Source organism: Oryzias latipes, chromosome 2 (genome assembly GCF_053564925.1).
Source record: "Oryzias latipes strain Hd-rR chromosome 2, Olatipes_Hd-rR_3.1".
NCBI classification, from domain to species: domain Eukaryota; kingdom Metazoa; phylum Chordata; class Actinopteri; order Beloniformes; family Adrianichthyidae; genus Oryzias; species Oryzias latipes.
In genome coordinates, this window is record NC_136238.1 from 18,121,732 (window position 1) to 18,136,143 (window position 14,412).

Genomic DNA, 14,412 nt, shown 5'->3' on the forward strand with positions numbered 1-14,412 from the left:
ATACCTCCACAGGTAGGTCATCAGGACCAACGGCCTTTCCGCTCTTCATCATTTTCAGAGCCTTTCTAACCTCATCCTTTCCAATCTCTGCTACTTCCTGCTCCACAACAACCACATCTTCCTCCCTTCTTTCCCTGTCATTTTCCTCGTTCATCAGCTCCTCAAAATACTCCTTCCATCTTTTCTGTACACTCTCCTGGGTTGTTAGCACCTTTCCATCTCTGTCCTTAATCACCCTTATCTGTTGCACGTCCTTCCCATCTCTGTCTCTCTGTCTGGCTAGCCTGTACAAGTCCTTCTCTCCTTCCTTTGTGTCTAGCCTGTCATATAGCTCATCGTAAGCTTTCTGTTTGGCCTTTGCCACCTCTCTCTTCACTCTACGCTGCGCTTCCTTGTACTCCTGTCTACCTTCCTCAGTCCTTTCTACATCCCACTTCCTTTTAGCCAACCTCTTCCTCTGGACGCATTCCTGTACTTCCTCATTCCACCACCAAGTCTCTTTACCATCTTTCCTCTTTCCAGATGACACACCTAGCACCTTCATACCTGTTTCCCTTATAATCTCTGCTGTAGTTTCCCAGTCCTCTGGAAGCTCATCCTGACCACCCAGGACCTGTCTCAACTTCTGCCTAAATTCCTCACAAGTTTCTTCATTCTGTAGCTTCCACCACTTGGTCTTCTTTTCTGTTTTCCCTCTCTTTTTCTTCCTGACCTCCAGAGTCATCTTACACACCACCATGCGGTGCTGTCTGGCTACACTCTCTCCTACCACCACCTTGCAGTCATTAACCTCTCTCAAATGACCTCGTCTACATAGGATGTAGTCCACCTGAGTACTCCTACCTCCACTTCTGTATGTCACTCTATGTTCCTCTCTCTTCTGGAAGTAAGTGTTGACTACCGCCATTTCCATCCTCTTTGCAAAGTCCACCACCATCTGTCCTTCCAGATTCCTTTCCTTCACACCAAACCTGCCCATCACCTCCTCATCACCTCTGTTGCCCTCACCAACATGCCCATTAAAGTCTGCTCCAATAACAACTCTCTCTCCTCTGGGGATACTCTCTATGACCTCATCCAACTCACTCCAGAATCTCTCCTTCACTTCTAACTCACAGCCAACCTGTGGCGCATACCCACTGACTACATTCACCATCACCCCTTCAATTTCTAACTTTAGGCTCATCATCCTGTCTGAGACTCTTTTCACCTCTAGAACACTGTTTACAAACTCCCCCTTCAGAATCACTCCTACCCCATTTCTCTTCCTATCAACACCATGATAGAACAGTTTGTATCCTCTTCCAATACTACGTGCCTTGCTGCCCTTCCACCTTGTCTCCTGCACACACAGTACATCTACCTTCCTTCTCTCCATCATGTCTGCCAGCTCTCTGCCTTTCCCTGTCATTGTGCCAACGTTAAGAGTCCCTATTCTCAAACCTATGTTCCTGCCTTTTCCCTTCTCTCTCTGGCCACGGACCCTTCTGCCTCCCCTCTTTCTTCGACCAACAGTAGTCAAATTTCCACCGACACCCTGTAGGTTAACAGCATCGGTGGCGGTCGTTGTTAACCCGGGCCTCGACCGATCCGGTATGTCTAAAGTGTTGTGGATGGTTAAATAGATGTGATGAAAATATAGTTTAGAAAAAAAACTAAACTAAAACCCCTTTTTGTCCACTACTTTGCCTTTCTTACTGTGAACACTGATTCTATAAGCTTGTCTTTTCAACAGAATTTAAAAAATATCACGTAAATATATATTTTTAATTATCAAGAACATGTTAAAAAAAGGTATCAGAGCAAGAATGGTTATACTGACAAATATATGACTTATACAGTAAATGGGCTGGATACACCAACGATTCATGGGTCAAGTGGAGGTTGGTGTGTTTGTTTCAATTTTCTGTGAATGTACCTATTTGCATGTTTGATGATGAGATTAATCAAAGAGATCAGAGGATTTCTGATCTATATAGAAGTTTTGAAGCATCAAATAGTAAGAGGCATGAGCATTGTAGAGAGACGCACATGGCAGTTAACAATCACACTGACATTTGCAGCTCAACCTATAGCTCCAAGTCCTTAACTTGCCCAACTAAAAATAGTGCTTGCAGTCTTTGGACTGGTGGGGAAAGTGGGCAACAATTTGGAGAAACGGGAAAATTAAATCCAGTTGTCCAAGAACCTGGACTAAAAAGTGTCTGAAGACTCAGCCAGACCAATCAAGGACACAGCTGGCAGACAGAGTATGCTGGCCCCAAGAATTATTATTTTGACCTCCATGAGTTGAGTGTACTTTGCCCTTGGCTCATCAAAACATCTCTGTTGCAAAAAACGAAAAATTTGTTGTATTTGGAGGCTGATACATGTTTTCTTCGCTGGGCTGCTCCGCCACTCTTTAACCACTAGTTTTACTGCTCCTCCCTCCTTTGGACAGTGCAGGAGCTGGCAACACCTAGAGCGCAGGTGTCAAACTTCAGGCCTCAGGGGCTAGTGTCCTACATGCTTTCCAACTAATGTACCACTGGCACTTCCTACTGGCTGATTACCTGATCCTGATCCAGGTAATCAGCACCAGGTAGGACTGGGTTTTCACAAAAAACGTCCGGTTGTTGATCCTTGAGGCCTGGAGTTCAACACCCCTGTAGAGGCTGCAGCTGCGTAAAGTAGTGTACCAGGGTCACAAAAGCCTGCTCCCTAATCCCATATCATGTGTATCTGTTTTGTACTTCACTTTTCTGTAAAAGTGGGGTCTGATTTTCTCCACCTATACCCTGCCCCAAAGATAGCAGAGAGCAGATGTATGCTTCTTTTGCCACCACTGTTCTCCTCATCTATTTCCCTTTACTCCAACCTAAAAAAGAGCAGTTTTGTTGTACTCTAAGTAAGAGTAACAATAAAAGATAGTTAATTTAATTGTTTGTTAATGCAGTATTTCTTTTTTTCCCCATTTATTTAGGAAACAGGAAAACAACTAAGAATTCCAGGAATTGAGGAATAATATTTGGAAAAAAAACGTGTTGAGGATGATGAGGTTGGAATGTGCTTTTTCATCTCACCGTCTAGTCCAGACAGGATGTCGTGCTCATTCTGAACCTTCTTCTCCATCTGCTCCCGGGGAGCCTGCTTGCTGAACTGTGCAACCTGGGAAATATAATCCTCGCCATAGTCTAGTGGGAAGTCCAGATCCGAAAAAAAGGGCGAGGAGGAAGAGAGGGAGGAAGCAGCTGCAACCGGTGCTCTGTGAAGGGACAGGGACTGAGAGGGAGAGGAAGAGGATGATGAAGCCGAGGAGGAGGGCTCGGTGAGGTAAGACACCAGCAGATCCTGCAGAAGCTGCCGGTCCCGGTCCAAGGAGTTCCTTGCTGGTCCAGATCGACTGAAGGATGGATTCTCATCCAGGGAATTAAGCGAGCGTTCTTCATCGTTCTGGTAACCAAACTGTGGCTGCTACAACACACACACACACACACGTTTCCATTAACCACCAGGGGGTGCAGCTTAGTATGTGAGGCTGCAACTATTCCTACCTTTTGGTAGGAATAGGAGTCCATTAGGGGCATCTGCATGTGCACTGAGGAGCGGGGAGAGCTCTGGACCATGTAGTCCAGGTACTGCTTCATCATCGCTGGGTCTGCTGGGTCTCCTGGAGCTCTGGAAAAGGCATGGAACATTTGCACCCTTTAAAGAGTCCTGCTTAATATGACTAAAGCGGGTTTTCTTACTTTTTGGGTAAGTTGTCAGTGAGTTTAGGGCGAAGGGTGGGAACATTTCTCAGCTCTTGGCTGATGACCTTCTGTGTCACATCATCCTTCCAGGTCAGACCTAAGCAGGTGGACACTTAGATCAGATTCTAACTATAATTTGTGTTTTTCGCTGCTCTTATGAACTCACCCTGCAGCATCAGGTCCTTGAGGACCTCCTGCAGCCTGCGGAGAACTGGGATTGACACTTGGTACCGGGCAGGCTCCTGGAGAGGATCCTGGCACTGTCCGAAGAGGCCATCTGCAGACAGAGAGACACTGAACCTGCAGACTTTCTCTGAGAGCACACAAACACACACACATTCTGTGAAAACACAATATAGTCACTGTGTGTATGAGTGTGAGAGTGTAAGCCAAGATGACTCATCACGCGCACCCCCCTCCCCCCAGCCTATCATCAAACACGAGAGGGAGACACACCGTAGTCAGGCAAGTGATGTCATGGTTGTCACGGAAACGGTGAGTGAAGCACCGATTGGTTAAAAGCGGCTGACGGAGGAAGACCTTGTTTACGTCTCTTTCATTCCCCCTCCCCCCACCCCACCACCACTACAGTCCTTCCAAAAAACATGAGGAATAAAACGATGAGAAATATAAAAAATAACAATAGAAAATCACAAAATCATGTCAGAAATGCAAACATTAAACACGTAAAAACCAGCAGGTCAACTGTCAAATGAAGGAGAAGCTGTAGAGTTAATGATTGGTCATAATAAAATATTATTGTTCTAAAATAGCTGTATATTTCTTTCTTTTTTGATAAAAAAAATACCTTGTACTTGACATTTATAACACTTTGCTGATTTTAATCCCATATATGGAAGCCTTTTTTTTACATTTGAAAAAAAATAAATAATAATAAGTGAGATGTAGTGACATCCACTGCTAAGACATATTTTTGAGGCAGATTGCAAAGGTTTTCCAGCATCTTGTTGCCCTATATTTGTGGATCACAGACGAACTTCCTTTAGAAAATTTATTTATTAGCTGTAGAAATGTCTTTGGTTTTATTGCTGAGTTTTCTTTGCACAAACATTTAGAATTTTTTTTAAACAGCTTTTAAAGTCTAAGAAAAATGTTATTAGAAGATTTTAGAGCTACTTTTTTTTTTAACAAAAACATGTTAGCAAGGCTAAAGTCATAATTTTTCTAGAGCAATGTAGATTAAAATCATGACACCAAAGTTAGAAAAAAATATTTCAGGATGAACCAGATTATATTTGGTGCTTTTTAGCTGAAACTTCTCACACCAACTGTAAGGCAGAGTGGTGGAGTGTTGATATTATAGACACCATAAACATTAGGGTTTTTTATTTTTAAAAAAAGAGCAGAAATATGAATATTTGTAAGATTTTGATAGTGAAATAATAAAGTCATAATCAGTAATTCATTTATTTTAGGATCGCATTTCACAGTGTTTATGAAGTGCATCCTTCCTCTTTTTCTTTTTCACAAACTGACAATAGCAGCCCCTCTAAGACTTTCGCCTGTAAGAACAAGCTTGTCCACTCATCAGTAATGCAGTTTCACTGTTAGTCTGAGGCGCACAGGAGGACACACACTCAACACAAAACATCCTCCTCCTGTCTGAACGGACAGCTGATGAGACGGGTGCAATCAGAGCGGCCCCATTTACAAACATGCTTCAAAAATGCAATTCTGTACGAGAGAAAAACTAAGAAACTTTGTTGTGTAAAAAAATTCGGAAAAATGTAAAACTGCTCTTTTCTTGAGTGTTTACGAGAGATCCAAGAGCAACATATTACAAATGCCCCAGCCTTCTGACTAAGGGTCAAAAGTTAAAAAGAAACAAATCAATTTAAAAATATTTTATATTTTTTTTAATCCTTACACAACTCCCATGGGGGGTTAATTAAATATACAGTGTTCCATAACTCTCCCTTCTTGTTATGTCACCATGGCAACTGAGAAAACCTTATGAGGGCAGCAAACTGATCAAGGTGGTCTGCTCGCAGATTTGCAATTTAGACTTCAAAGCGCCACAGACATGACCTTTAGTCAATCTGATAAAAGAAATAAATAAATAAAAGAATTAAGATTTCGCATAAAAACATTGGCCAAAAGATTACGTTCCCCTGACGCAATCAGACATAATTACTGCATTTAATTCTTCTTAAAGGTTTTTTTTTATAATTTTATTATCATCATAGATGAAAATAACTGTTCATTTCAATGCTATAAGTTGCTGCACAGTTATCAACAGAAAACATAAAGACTCAAATGCTAAAAAATATTTTATAAAGGATTATTTGCATGAGCAGCTTATTTAAACCCGTAAGTAACTTGTAAGAGAGTTACAAATGCTAATTAACGTCTTTATAAATATCTTAATGCACTTTACTAAGGATTGTTAATGTCCTATAAGGAATCTTACTCTAAAGCAGTGCCCTTTAATTTGTCAAATGCACAGCTTTCACTCCAACAAAGAAATGCATAGGAGTGATGTGGTTGCTATGGGCCCCTCACTGCATGTGGACCATCATTTTGAACCAAAATACCTGTTACAACTTTGCTGTGGACCAATAAAGCCCGATTTGTCTTGGTGAAGTGAGGCCAAGCTAAGTCCTGGACTGCAGGAGGTTAGAGATTTGTGCGTTATTGTTTGTTTTCAATAATCCTAAAATTTTTATCTTTATCTGTATCGGAACCACAGAGATAATTGGTAGTATCAATCCAAGTGCAAGAATTGTTTGCAGATGGTATCCTTTGTTGATTTCTGCCGTTTTTCTTCCGTATTTACTCTAGTACAGATCTTCAGACTTGATTTTTACATTTCTTTTTCCTCTTAGATGAATTTATTTAGCAGAACACATTTAAAAAATAAATGAAATGACACCAGGTAAAAATTTGCAACTATTTATAAGCACAATCGCAGATTCACATCAAGAAAAATGAAGCTTTAAAAATAGTTAAGTAGAAATGTTTAGAAAATTAGGCCAGTTTTGCTTTCTATGAACTTCATATCTCTTGCTCTCAGCAGAAAGGAACCAGAATGCTGGAGATCTGATATAAATCTGGTTTCACCTTTTTTTCATTCAACATCTGCCATTGTAACAATGGCAAAGCGGGGAAGGTAAACTCCAAAATCTAACTGATGTTCCTACTCTCCCCAAAACAGAAAAGTTCATTAAAGACTAATAACTCTAAATTTACTTCTGATATTGTGTTGTTGAAAAATCCAATCAGAGTAGAGTTTTGTTGAGTAGATCTGTAAAACGTGAACTCACCATCACTGCAAAGCTGGTCCCTGGGACAGAGCTTCTTCTCAAATAAACAACCTGCAAACACAAAAATGACAACAAAAAAAAGCTGATTTGACTAAAATTGAACAGACATCAAGGAATTTCATGAACCCACTTTTTTGTTTTGTTTTTAAAAGTTTGGTTTATGATTTTTAAACATTGTCCAACAGAATTTATGGCAGCAAACAACTCAAAAAGCATGTTAAAAAGCATTTTTAACATTCAAAATAAACTTTCCACAACAAACTACATCTTTTTCCAGTAAATGCTTAAAAATTAAAAAATGTCACTATGGGGTGTTTTGAAGACAAGTCAGTGGCTCCAGGGAGGAAGAAGTTAATGGATCCAGAGATCATTACAGTTGGCTGCGTCAGATGTACTGAAGGCTTTTATGATGTTTTTAGTTCAAACTGTCAAACATAAATGTGAGACACTAACTGACTTCACGAGAGGGAAACATAATCAGAGTCACATTTAAACAGATGCAGGGAACTGTTGCTAAGGGGCTGCAGATGGAACGTTAGCAGGGACGTGCTGTGCTCCCGCTGACCTTTTCTCAGCCTGTAATGAGCTGTAGGATCAAGAAAACAGCAGCTGACCTGCAGCTCTCAGATGTTTGTCAAAGCTACAGGCTAATCCAGCAAAATCTACTGTAATTAGTAAAAATCTGAGAAAATGTTTCACATCAATTAAACAATTAAAGTGAAGAAAATTCAGCTATGAAACTGAAATCTTCATCTTCAAAGCAAAAAGGAAAAAATAACGATTCAGAAAATCTATGATCACAAGTTGAATATGATATATTTAGATAGGAAGCAAAAAATAAATAAACAAAATTAGCAGCAGCCACTCTGCACATGAAGTGACAGAAGGATGTGAGAAAGCCCACATCCCCAAAGATCTGTGGTTAGTTCTGCAAGATGTTTAGATAAAACCTACCAGCCAAGTTCCTTCAATGGAAGAACTGATGCCATTTTAAAGACATCTTAATTTAGTTTGGATTTCTCTTTTGTTCATTGACAGCATTGTGTCGACTGATGAAAATAACCAATTCCATTTCTGAAAGCATTCATTTTTTTGCATTTTTTCATACCTGCCTGAAACGTTTGCAATGCACGGTATAGGATAATATTTTCACAATATTTATAATCTAATTAAGCTATTAATAACTTTGCGTAGTTCCAACATCCCACCAAAAAAATACATTTTCTAAATTAAACAAAAATATTTGTCTAATTTGTCTGACAGTTTGTCAAAAAACAATTCTTCCTCATGAACCAGGTTTATTCAGTGTTCTGTCCTGGTCTTTTGGGGTTTCAGTAGTGTCAAACTTGTTCAGTCTGTGCTGGAGTACTGGAAAAAAAACGTGTTTTAATAGTGCTCAGTGCTTTCATCTTGATTGAGTACATGAGAAACTATTTTTGTTTTTATCATTAATCATCCAGAAAAATGAAAAGGGTTTAGTATCATCTGAGGATGTGATGCTACTATGTAGCAGAGATTCTGCCTTTAACATTGTCCATCCATCTATCTATGCATCCATCCACCCATCCACCCATTCATCTCTTGGTCAAAGCAGCCTCCATTCGATGACAAATCTCTGCCCTCTCTTCTCCACCCACGCATCTCCTACACTCCCTACTGTTTGCAGAAGGTCTCAGGCCTGTCAAACCTGTCTCTGCACTACACATCCACTGGGAAAAACCTTCAACTAAAACCTCACAAATGAAAAAAACGTACATTTCTGTTAAATTTAGCTACAAATCCCCAGAGTGGAGGAAACTGTTTCCATTAATTTATTTATTGAATTACAAAGGTTGTGAGGTGATGGAGACGAAACCAGAGAAAGATTAAGGCAGAAAAATTCCATCTGTAATCTTCTTTTTTTAATTATTATTCCCCATCTGTGGGCTTCCTATTTGTTCAAGAGGAAGAACAGAAAAGCTAATCATGCTCCTCCTGCTCTAAAAAAAACAGATAAAACTTTTGGAGCGATAAACCCTCAGATAAAAGGATTCAGTCTGAAGGATGCAACATAAAAGTGTCACCATGGCAATCGCCCTTCAACAAAGAAAGATTCTTAGTAAATGACCACACTCCACTTTTTGTAATTCTAATTTCTTCACGTCACTGGCAGTTGTAATATTAGTATTCATGTTATCATGGTCCTGCCCCGGATCACCCTAGGGGAAAGTTTCTTTAAGCTTTATCTGCTCTAGCAGGACAACAGTTGGGATGAATATCCCAGATTTCTACTGGCAATATGGAAAATGATCATTTGGAAATGATGAAAATAGAAAGATTATTCACAGTGAGGTGAGAGGTGTTGGGGAGGGTATGGAAAATGATGTGTCACTTCCTGTTTTATTTTGTAGTCCTGTCCTTCCCCTGTTTTCATTTCCAGTTCCTGCTGTGTGATCTGCTCCTCCCTAATGTGCCCCACCTGTGTCTCATTGTCTTCCCTGTATAAGCAGTGCTTCTTCACAAGGCAGTGCCAGATTGTCTTTCTTTCACTGTGAGCAATCCAGCCATTATCTCCGGAGTTCCTAGTGCTTTTGTTCCTGTTCGTATTTCTCTTTTGGACCTTCTGGACTTATAATAAAGACTCTGATTCTGCCACTCCCTGACTCCACAATTGTGTCCGCCTGAGCTGCACCTGATAACATTGAAATATTGGGAGTGACTATTTTTTATAGGAGACATCATTGCTTGTTATTTGAAAACAACAGTTTTCCTAGATCCTCAAACTTTGCCTCTATTCAAACCATCTCTAGTCATGTCGATATCAAAACTTGCTGCAAATTCCGAACCAATTCCTGAATCAGTCACGTGGTACAGCCAGGCAGCGAGGCTTCTGATGTCATCATTTTTAGCTCCTCCGTTAAATGAGGCAAGCCTCAAAATATGCTTCACGGAAATACTCCCTACACTTCTCGACATGTGACTCAAAGCCACGATACAGAACTTCACATACTGTAACTACCTCCAACAGACTTTAGAGTGAGACCATCACCAAATCTCTAGATACTTTAAGGGATCTCATACTGCAGTGATCTCTGTTTCCTGTGTTTTACTGTTCATCACTAACTGCTCGGATTAACCTTTAGTCATTCTTTCTGTCTCCTATCAAATCTTTTCACCCCTACATGACCAGAAGTACCTGCCTGTCCTCCCATCCCTGTGTGCCAGAAGCCCTCAGCCAGATTTAAATCTCGCAGCCTCACAGACTATTGACAAAATTCTCCTCTTGCTCTGAGCGGTGTGCTATCCGGGATCCATTCCTCTCAACCTGACATTTGTAGGATAGGACAGCGGTAGCAGCCAATGTTCCTGAGATGGGGCCAGTGATCCAGAAGACTGAGTTTAAACTGCTGTTCCAGATGTGAGGTTATTCTGATGTAGCACCAGGAAGACAACAGCTGTAATGAAAAAAAGGGTGAGCTACACCACATGGAGGAAAGCTGACTGTAGGAGTCCATAGCAACCATCGACTTTTCTTCTTGGCTGGGACTGATAAATATGCACTGTAATTATTTTTACTTCTAGCTAACATATCAGAGTTTGTATGGAAACCAGGGTTTACACCAAGCCTCCACCCTCCTTTTCTAAAATTTTCTGTACCACATGTCGGAGTTCCTCAAATGCCACTGGAGGCTGGTAACACAACAGAGCAGTTTCCAATTGACTTCCATGTTACAACTTACCACAAAACACCAAAGGTAAATGCAAGTCAACACACTCCGTTTTTGGCACATTGTTGGGCTGAGTGTAGAAAACTCTACTACTACTACTCCATACTACTCCATACTACTCTATACTCTGTATACTTGCTATATGGTTACATTTGGTTACATTGATAACACCTATGACACTCAACTTTCCACTGTTGACTGTTTTATTTTACTGGGAAAATTGAACATGCTCATCAGGGCTTCACAGTGTTTTAAAGTTTTTAATGGTAATATTGGTAAAGTTGGTACCAGTACTTAAAACTTTTTGAGTGACCTGCAATGTTTTCACCGTCCGAGTTTACTAGCGTCAGAAGTTGCTTTCTGCCATAAAGAAGTATTGTCTCTGGCTAATTTTTTCATGTTGTGAAATGACAAAAGTGTAAAGGTATTTTTTAATTGACAGTAATGCAATCTCCTTGAGGTTGTCATTGCAAAATTATAAAGAAAAATGCACCGCCCACTTCACTTGCTTGCAGTTTTTATAGACGTTTACAGACAAGTTTGCAAAGACAAAGTTTTTTTTTAATGATCAATATGTAGGTTTACTGAACACTCAGTTGTAAAATACAAAATAATGATAAATACATTTGAAGGGTACAGTGGGGACAAGCATGGAAGTTTAATCACAATATTGAATGTTTGAATGAAAAATAATTGAAGTTAGTGCATCAAAAAGCAGTCAACTGAACAGCAAGGTGGTGGAAGCATCATTGTGTGAAGAATATTCAGTTCAGGAGGGACTAATGTGATATAAGCAAAGTCAACAACTATTTTAACCTTTTTTAAAACAGCAAAAAGTGTGATTTTCTATCATTTAAAGTTATTTTTCAAAGAAATTAGAAAACACAAAGCACAGTCCTGAAGTCACATTTGACCCAACATTTCCTCTTTTTCTAAACATTCTGTGTAAAAAAAAGTTCAACAAGACCAAAATGTATAGGACAATCTCTGTAAATGTCCCAAAAATATATCATATTTCAAATATGCTTTTGAGCTGCAGCTAAGAAGGGCTGATCAGGTTATGTGGCTTTTTTTCTTTTTTCTTTTGACATACTGCTGCAATCCAGCCTTTCAGCTCCATTATCATTATGATCATCGACATCCGTGCTCTGCTTCATTGCCATTATCTACTCTTGTCGTGATGGTCATTTAAGGTGGAATGAAAGCGCGAGAGTGGCAGTGGAGTTCCAGCCTCCACACAGCTCAGCTGAACCTCTGACCTCCCACCTTTACTGCCTGACAGTCCAGATAACCTTCAGACAAAGCGTGGGTCGCAGGCTTCTGCACCTAGAAGAAATGCTCCTCTCAAATGCATTTCTCACTTTTTATATTCATCGCAGTCTTTTGATCCAGTTGATCTTAAATTGAATTTTGATCTTGAATTTATCTCCTCGAAGGGAAAATCCTACACATGCAATCCTAATTTTACAACTACATTTAAAACCAGAGCAACAGTCATAAAGATAATGAAAATTCTACACTGTAAGCACTCAAGTTACAACTAGAATGATGTATTCTTTTCTGCATGTCTCTCATGACGTGGCCACATTTTCACTTCCTAATTATGTACAAATACACTAAACCTATGGATTTATTAGAAATGCTTAATACTTGAATATTAAAAAATAAAAGACTCTGGCCACTTCGAAATGTCTCCATGGCAACTCTGAATACAAAACCAATAAACCTGAGATATTCCAGGTTTTATTTTTTCCTAAAACAAATAACATTGATTTTGCTGATAGAATTGTCTTTGTTGTCCCCCCCCCCCCTTTTTTTATTTTAATTTGTTGTTGGATAAGGCTACTGCATTGTTGTCAAGCATTGTTTTCCCCACTATGCACAGTTAATCTGAAACCAGGTTAAGCACATTTAAATACAGTTTTAACAATTAATTCTACGATCAAATATGGAATTGGAACTCTAGTCTTAGCTCTGGTCCATGAACAAATGAGCCACGTTCAGAAAAAAGTGAGTGGTTGTGAGAAATAAAATAATCGTTCCTCTGACGCCTCAATGTGTTAAAATGCTGGTCTGCCTCAGAGACAGGAAGTGTCTGTTATTACTGGGAGCAGACGCATCGAAGCAGTCAGGAGTGACTCATCTCTTGATGACGTGGTTTTCACCGGCTCACTTGACTGTGCTTTTTTTTCTTTTCTTATTCCTGTGTTTATCTTTGCGCTTGTTTTGTTCCAATGAGTCACTGATTTATGCCTTATATTTGGACATAAGTGTCTGCAAAAACATCAGGAAATAAATGTTGTAATAGCCAAACTGTAAATGCTTAGAGCGTTTTTTAGCTGGCTTAGGGATGTCCTGAACAGGATGGTGTCATCGGCATTCTCCAGGTCAGTCAAATGGTAATTGCCAAGGGACACTTCAGGGACTTGCTCACAGATCCGGGACATCAGCTGATCTAGGATGTAGTTAAAAAGATCAGGAGCTGCCACAAAGCCCTGGCGAACACCACTGGAGATGGGAACCAATCTCAGTCTTTGCCATTTACGCAGACACAGCTTTCTGCATTGCTGTAGTGCAGACTAAACAGAGAAACAATCTTGGGTGGTGCTCCAAGGGCTTTAGGATATTCCACAGTGAGGTATGGCAGACGGTGTCAAATGCAGCCTTTAGATCTATAAACACAATGTAGAGATGGCGATCTTTACAGAATTCATAGGTCTTCTCTATGAGTAGACGGACGGCAGAGATGTGGTCTGTTGTGGAGCGGTTGAGCACAAAGCCAGCCTGCTGGGGACGTCGGCTGCTTCTGATGGCTGGGAGAGCACGGTTGAGCAAGATCCTGATGCCCGCCGAGTTCTGCCATCTGGGCTGTACATGGTCCAGTGATGGATACGTTTCCGGGGGGAACCAGGTATTAGCAATGCAGAGGTTGGTTTGGTGGCAGAGTAAGAGGCGGCGGTTGTCGTCGTTTGTGAATGTGTCAGCAAAAGTTGTGCCGACTGGAGAGCCGATGGACCGGTCGTTGTAGAATATGGTGGCATTGGCATCAGTAAGGATGATGAGGATATCGTGCGATGGAATTTGACTAATAGCCTGGTGGAGTTGGTCAAAGAGCGCATCTTTTATGTCTTCATCTGCAACATTTGTGGGGGCATAGGCAAATATTATTGTCATCTTGCCATGTTTATGTAGGAAGCGGGCAGATAGTGTTCTGTCGCTCAGGGGTGTCCAGTTGAGTAGGGACTTCCTGATGTCCTTTGGGATGGCAGGGCCACTCCAGATGTAGCAATGGTCGCCTGCATTCAATATGCCGGTACCTGACCATCGTATTTCACAGAGTCCTGCTAGAGTCATGTTATAGCGACAGAGCTCGTGGGATAGCAATGTGGCGGCTCCAGAGCGAAGAAGTGTCTGGATATTCCAGGTAGCAATACAGGTTGTTTGACGAAGGTCAAGCAGTATTCATTGGTCAGGGGCAAGCTGAGGTCTGTTACTTTGTTTTGTTTTCTGGTCGGTTTCGTAACAAGGAAGTTTCTCCTGAGTGGATTGTTGGCCCTCGGATAGTGGAGCTGCCACCTTAAAGCGTTCCGACGAGCTGTGGGTCTATGTTTGTCTGGAACCTCGCCCAGGTGACCGGCCCGCCAAGGGTGGCCCTACCAGGAGCAAGCTCCAGACGATATTGCTCCCTGG

The 14,412-nt window shown here is 40.8% G+C and overlaps 1 protein-coding gene across 7 annotated transcripts in view; it reads right to left on the reverse strand.

Annotated features, from left to right (window-relative positions):
• Positions 1–14,412, reverse strand: part of ptprnb (protein tyrosine phosphatase receptor type Nb) — a 39,886-nt gene that overhangs the window by 14,109 nt on the left and 11,365 nt on the right. For all 7 annotated transcript variants that reach the window (XM_023964496.2, XM_023964478.2, XM_078933655.1 and 4 more), the window contains exons 2-6: positions 7,016–7,066; positions 3,898–4,008; positions 3,729–3,828; positions 3,534–3,657; positions 3,063–3,453 (exon numbers count right to left, since the gene is read on the reverse strand). In XM_023964496.2, coding sequence (XP_023820264.1) covers positions 3,063–3,453; positions 3,534–3,657; positions 3,729–3,828; positions 3,898–4,008; positions 7,016–7,066 — 777 coding nt within the window. The remainder of the gene's footprint in view (positions 1–3,062; positions 3,454–3,533; positions 3,658–3,728; positions 3,829–3,897; positions 4,009–7,015; positions 7,067–14,412) is intronic.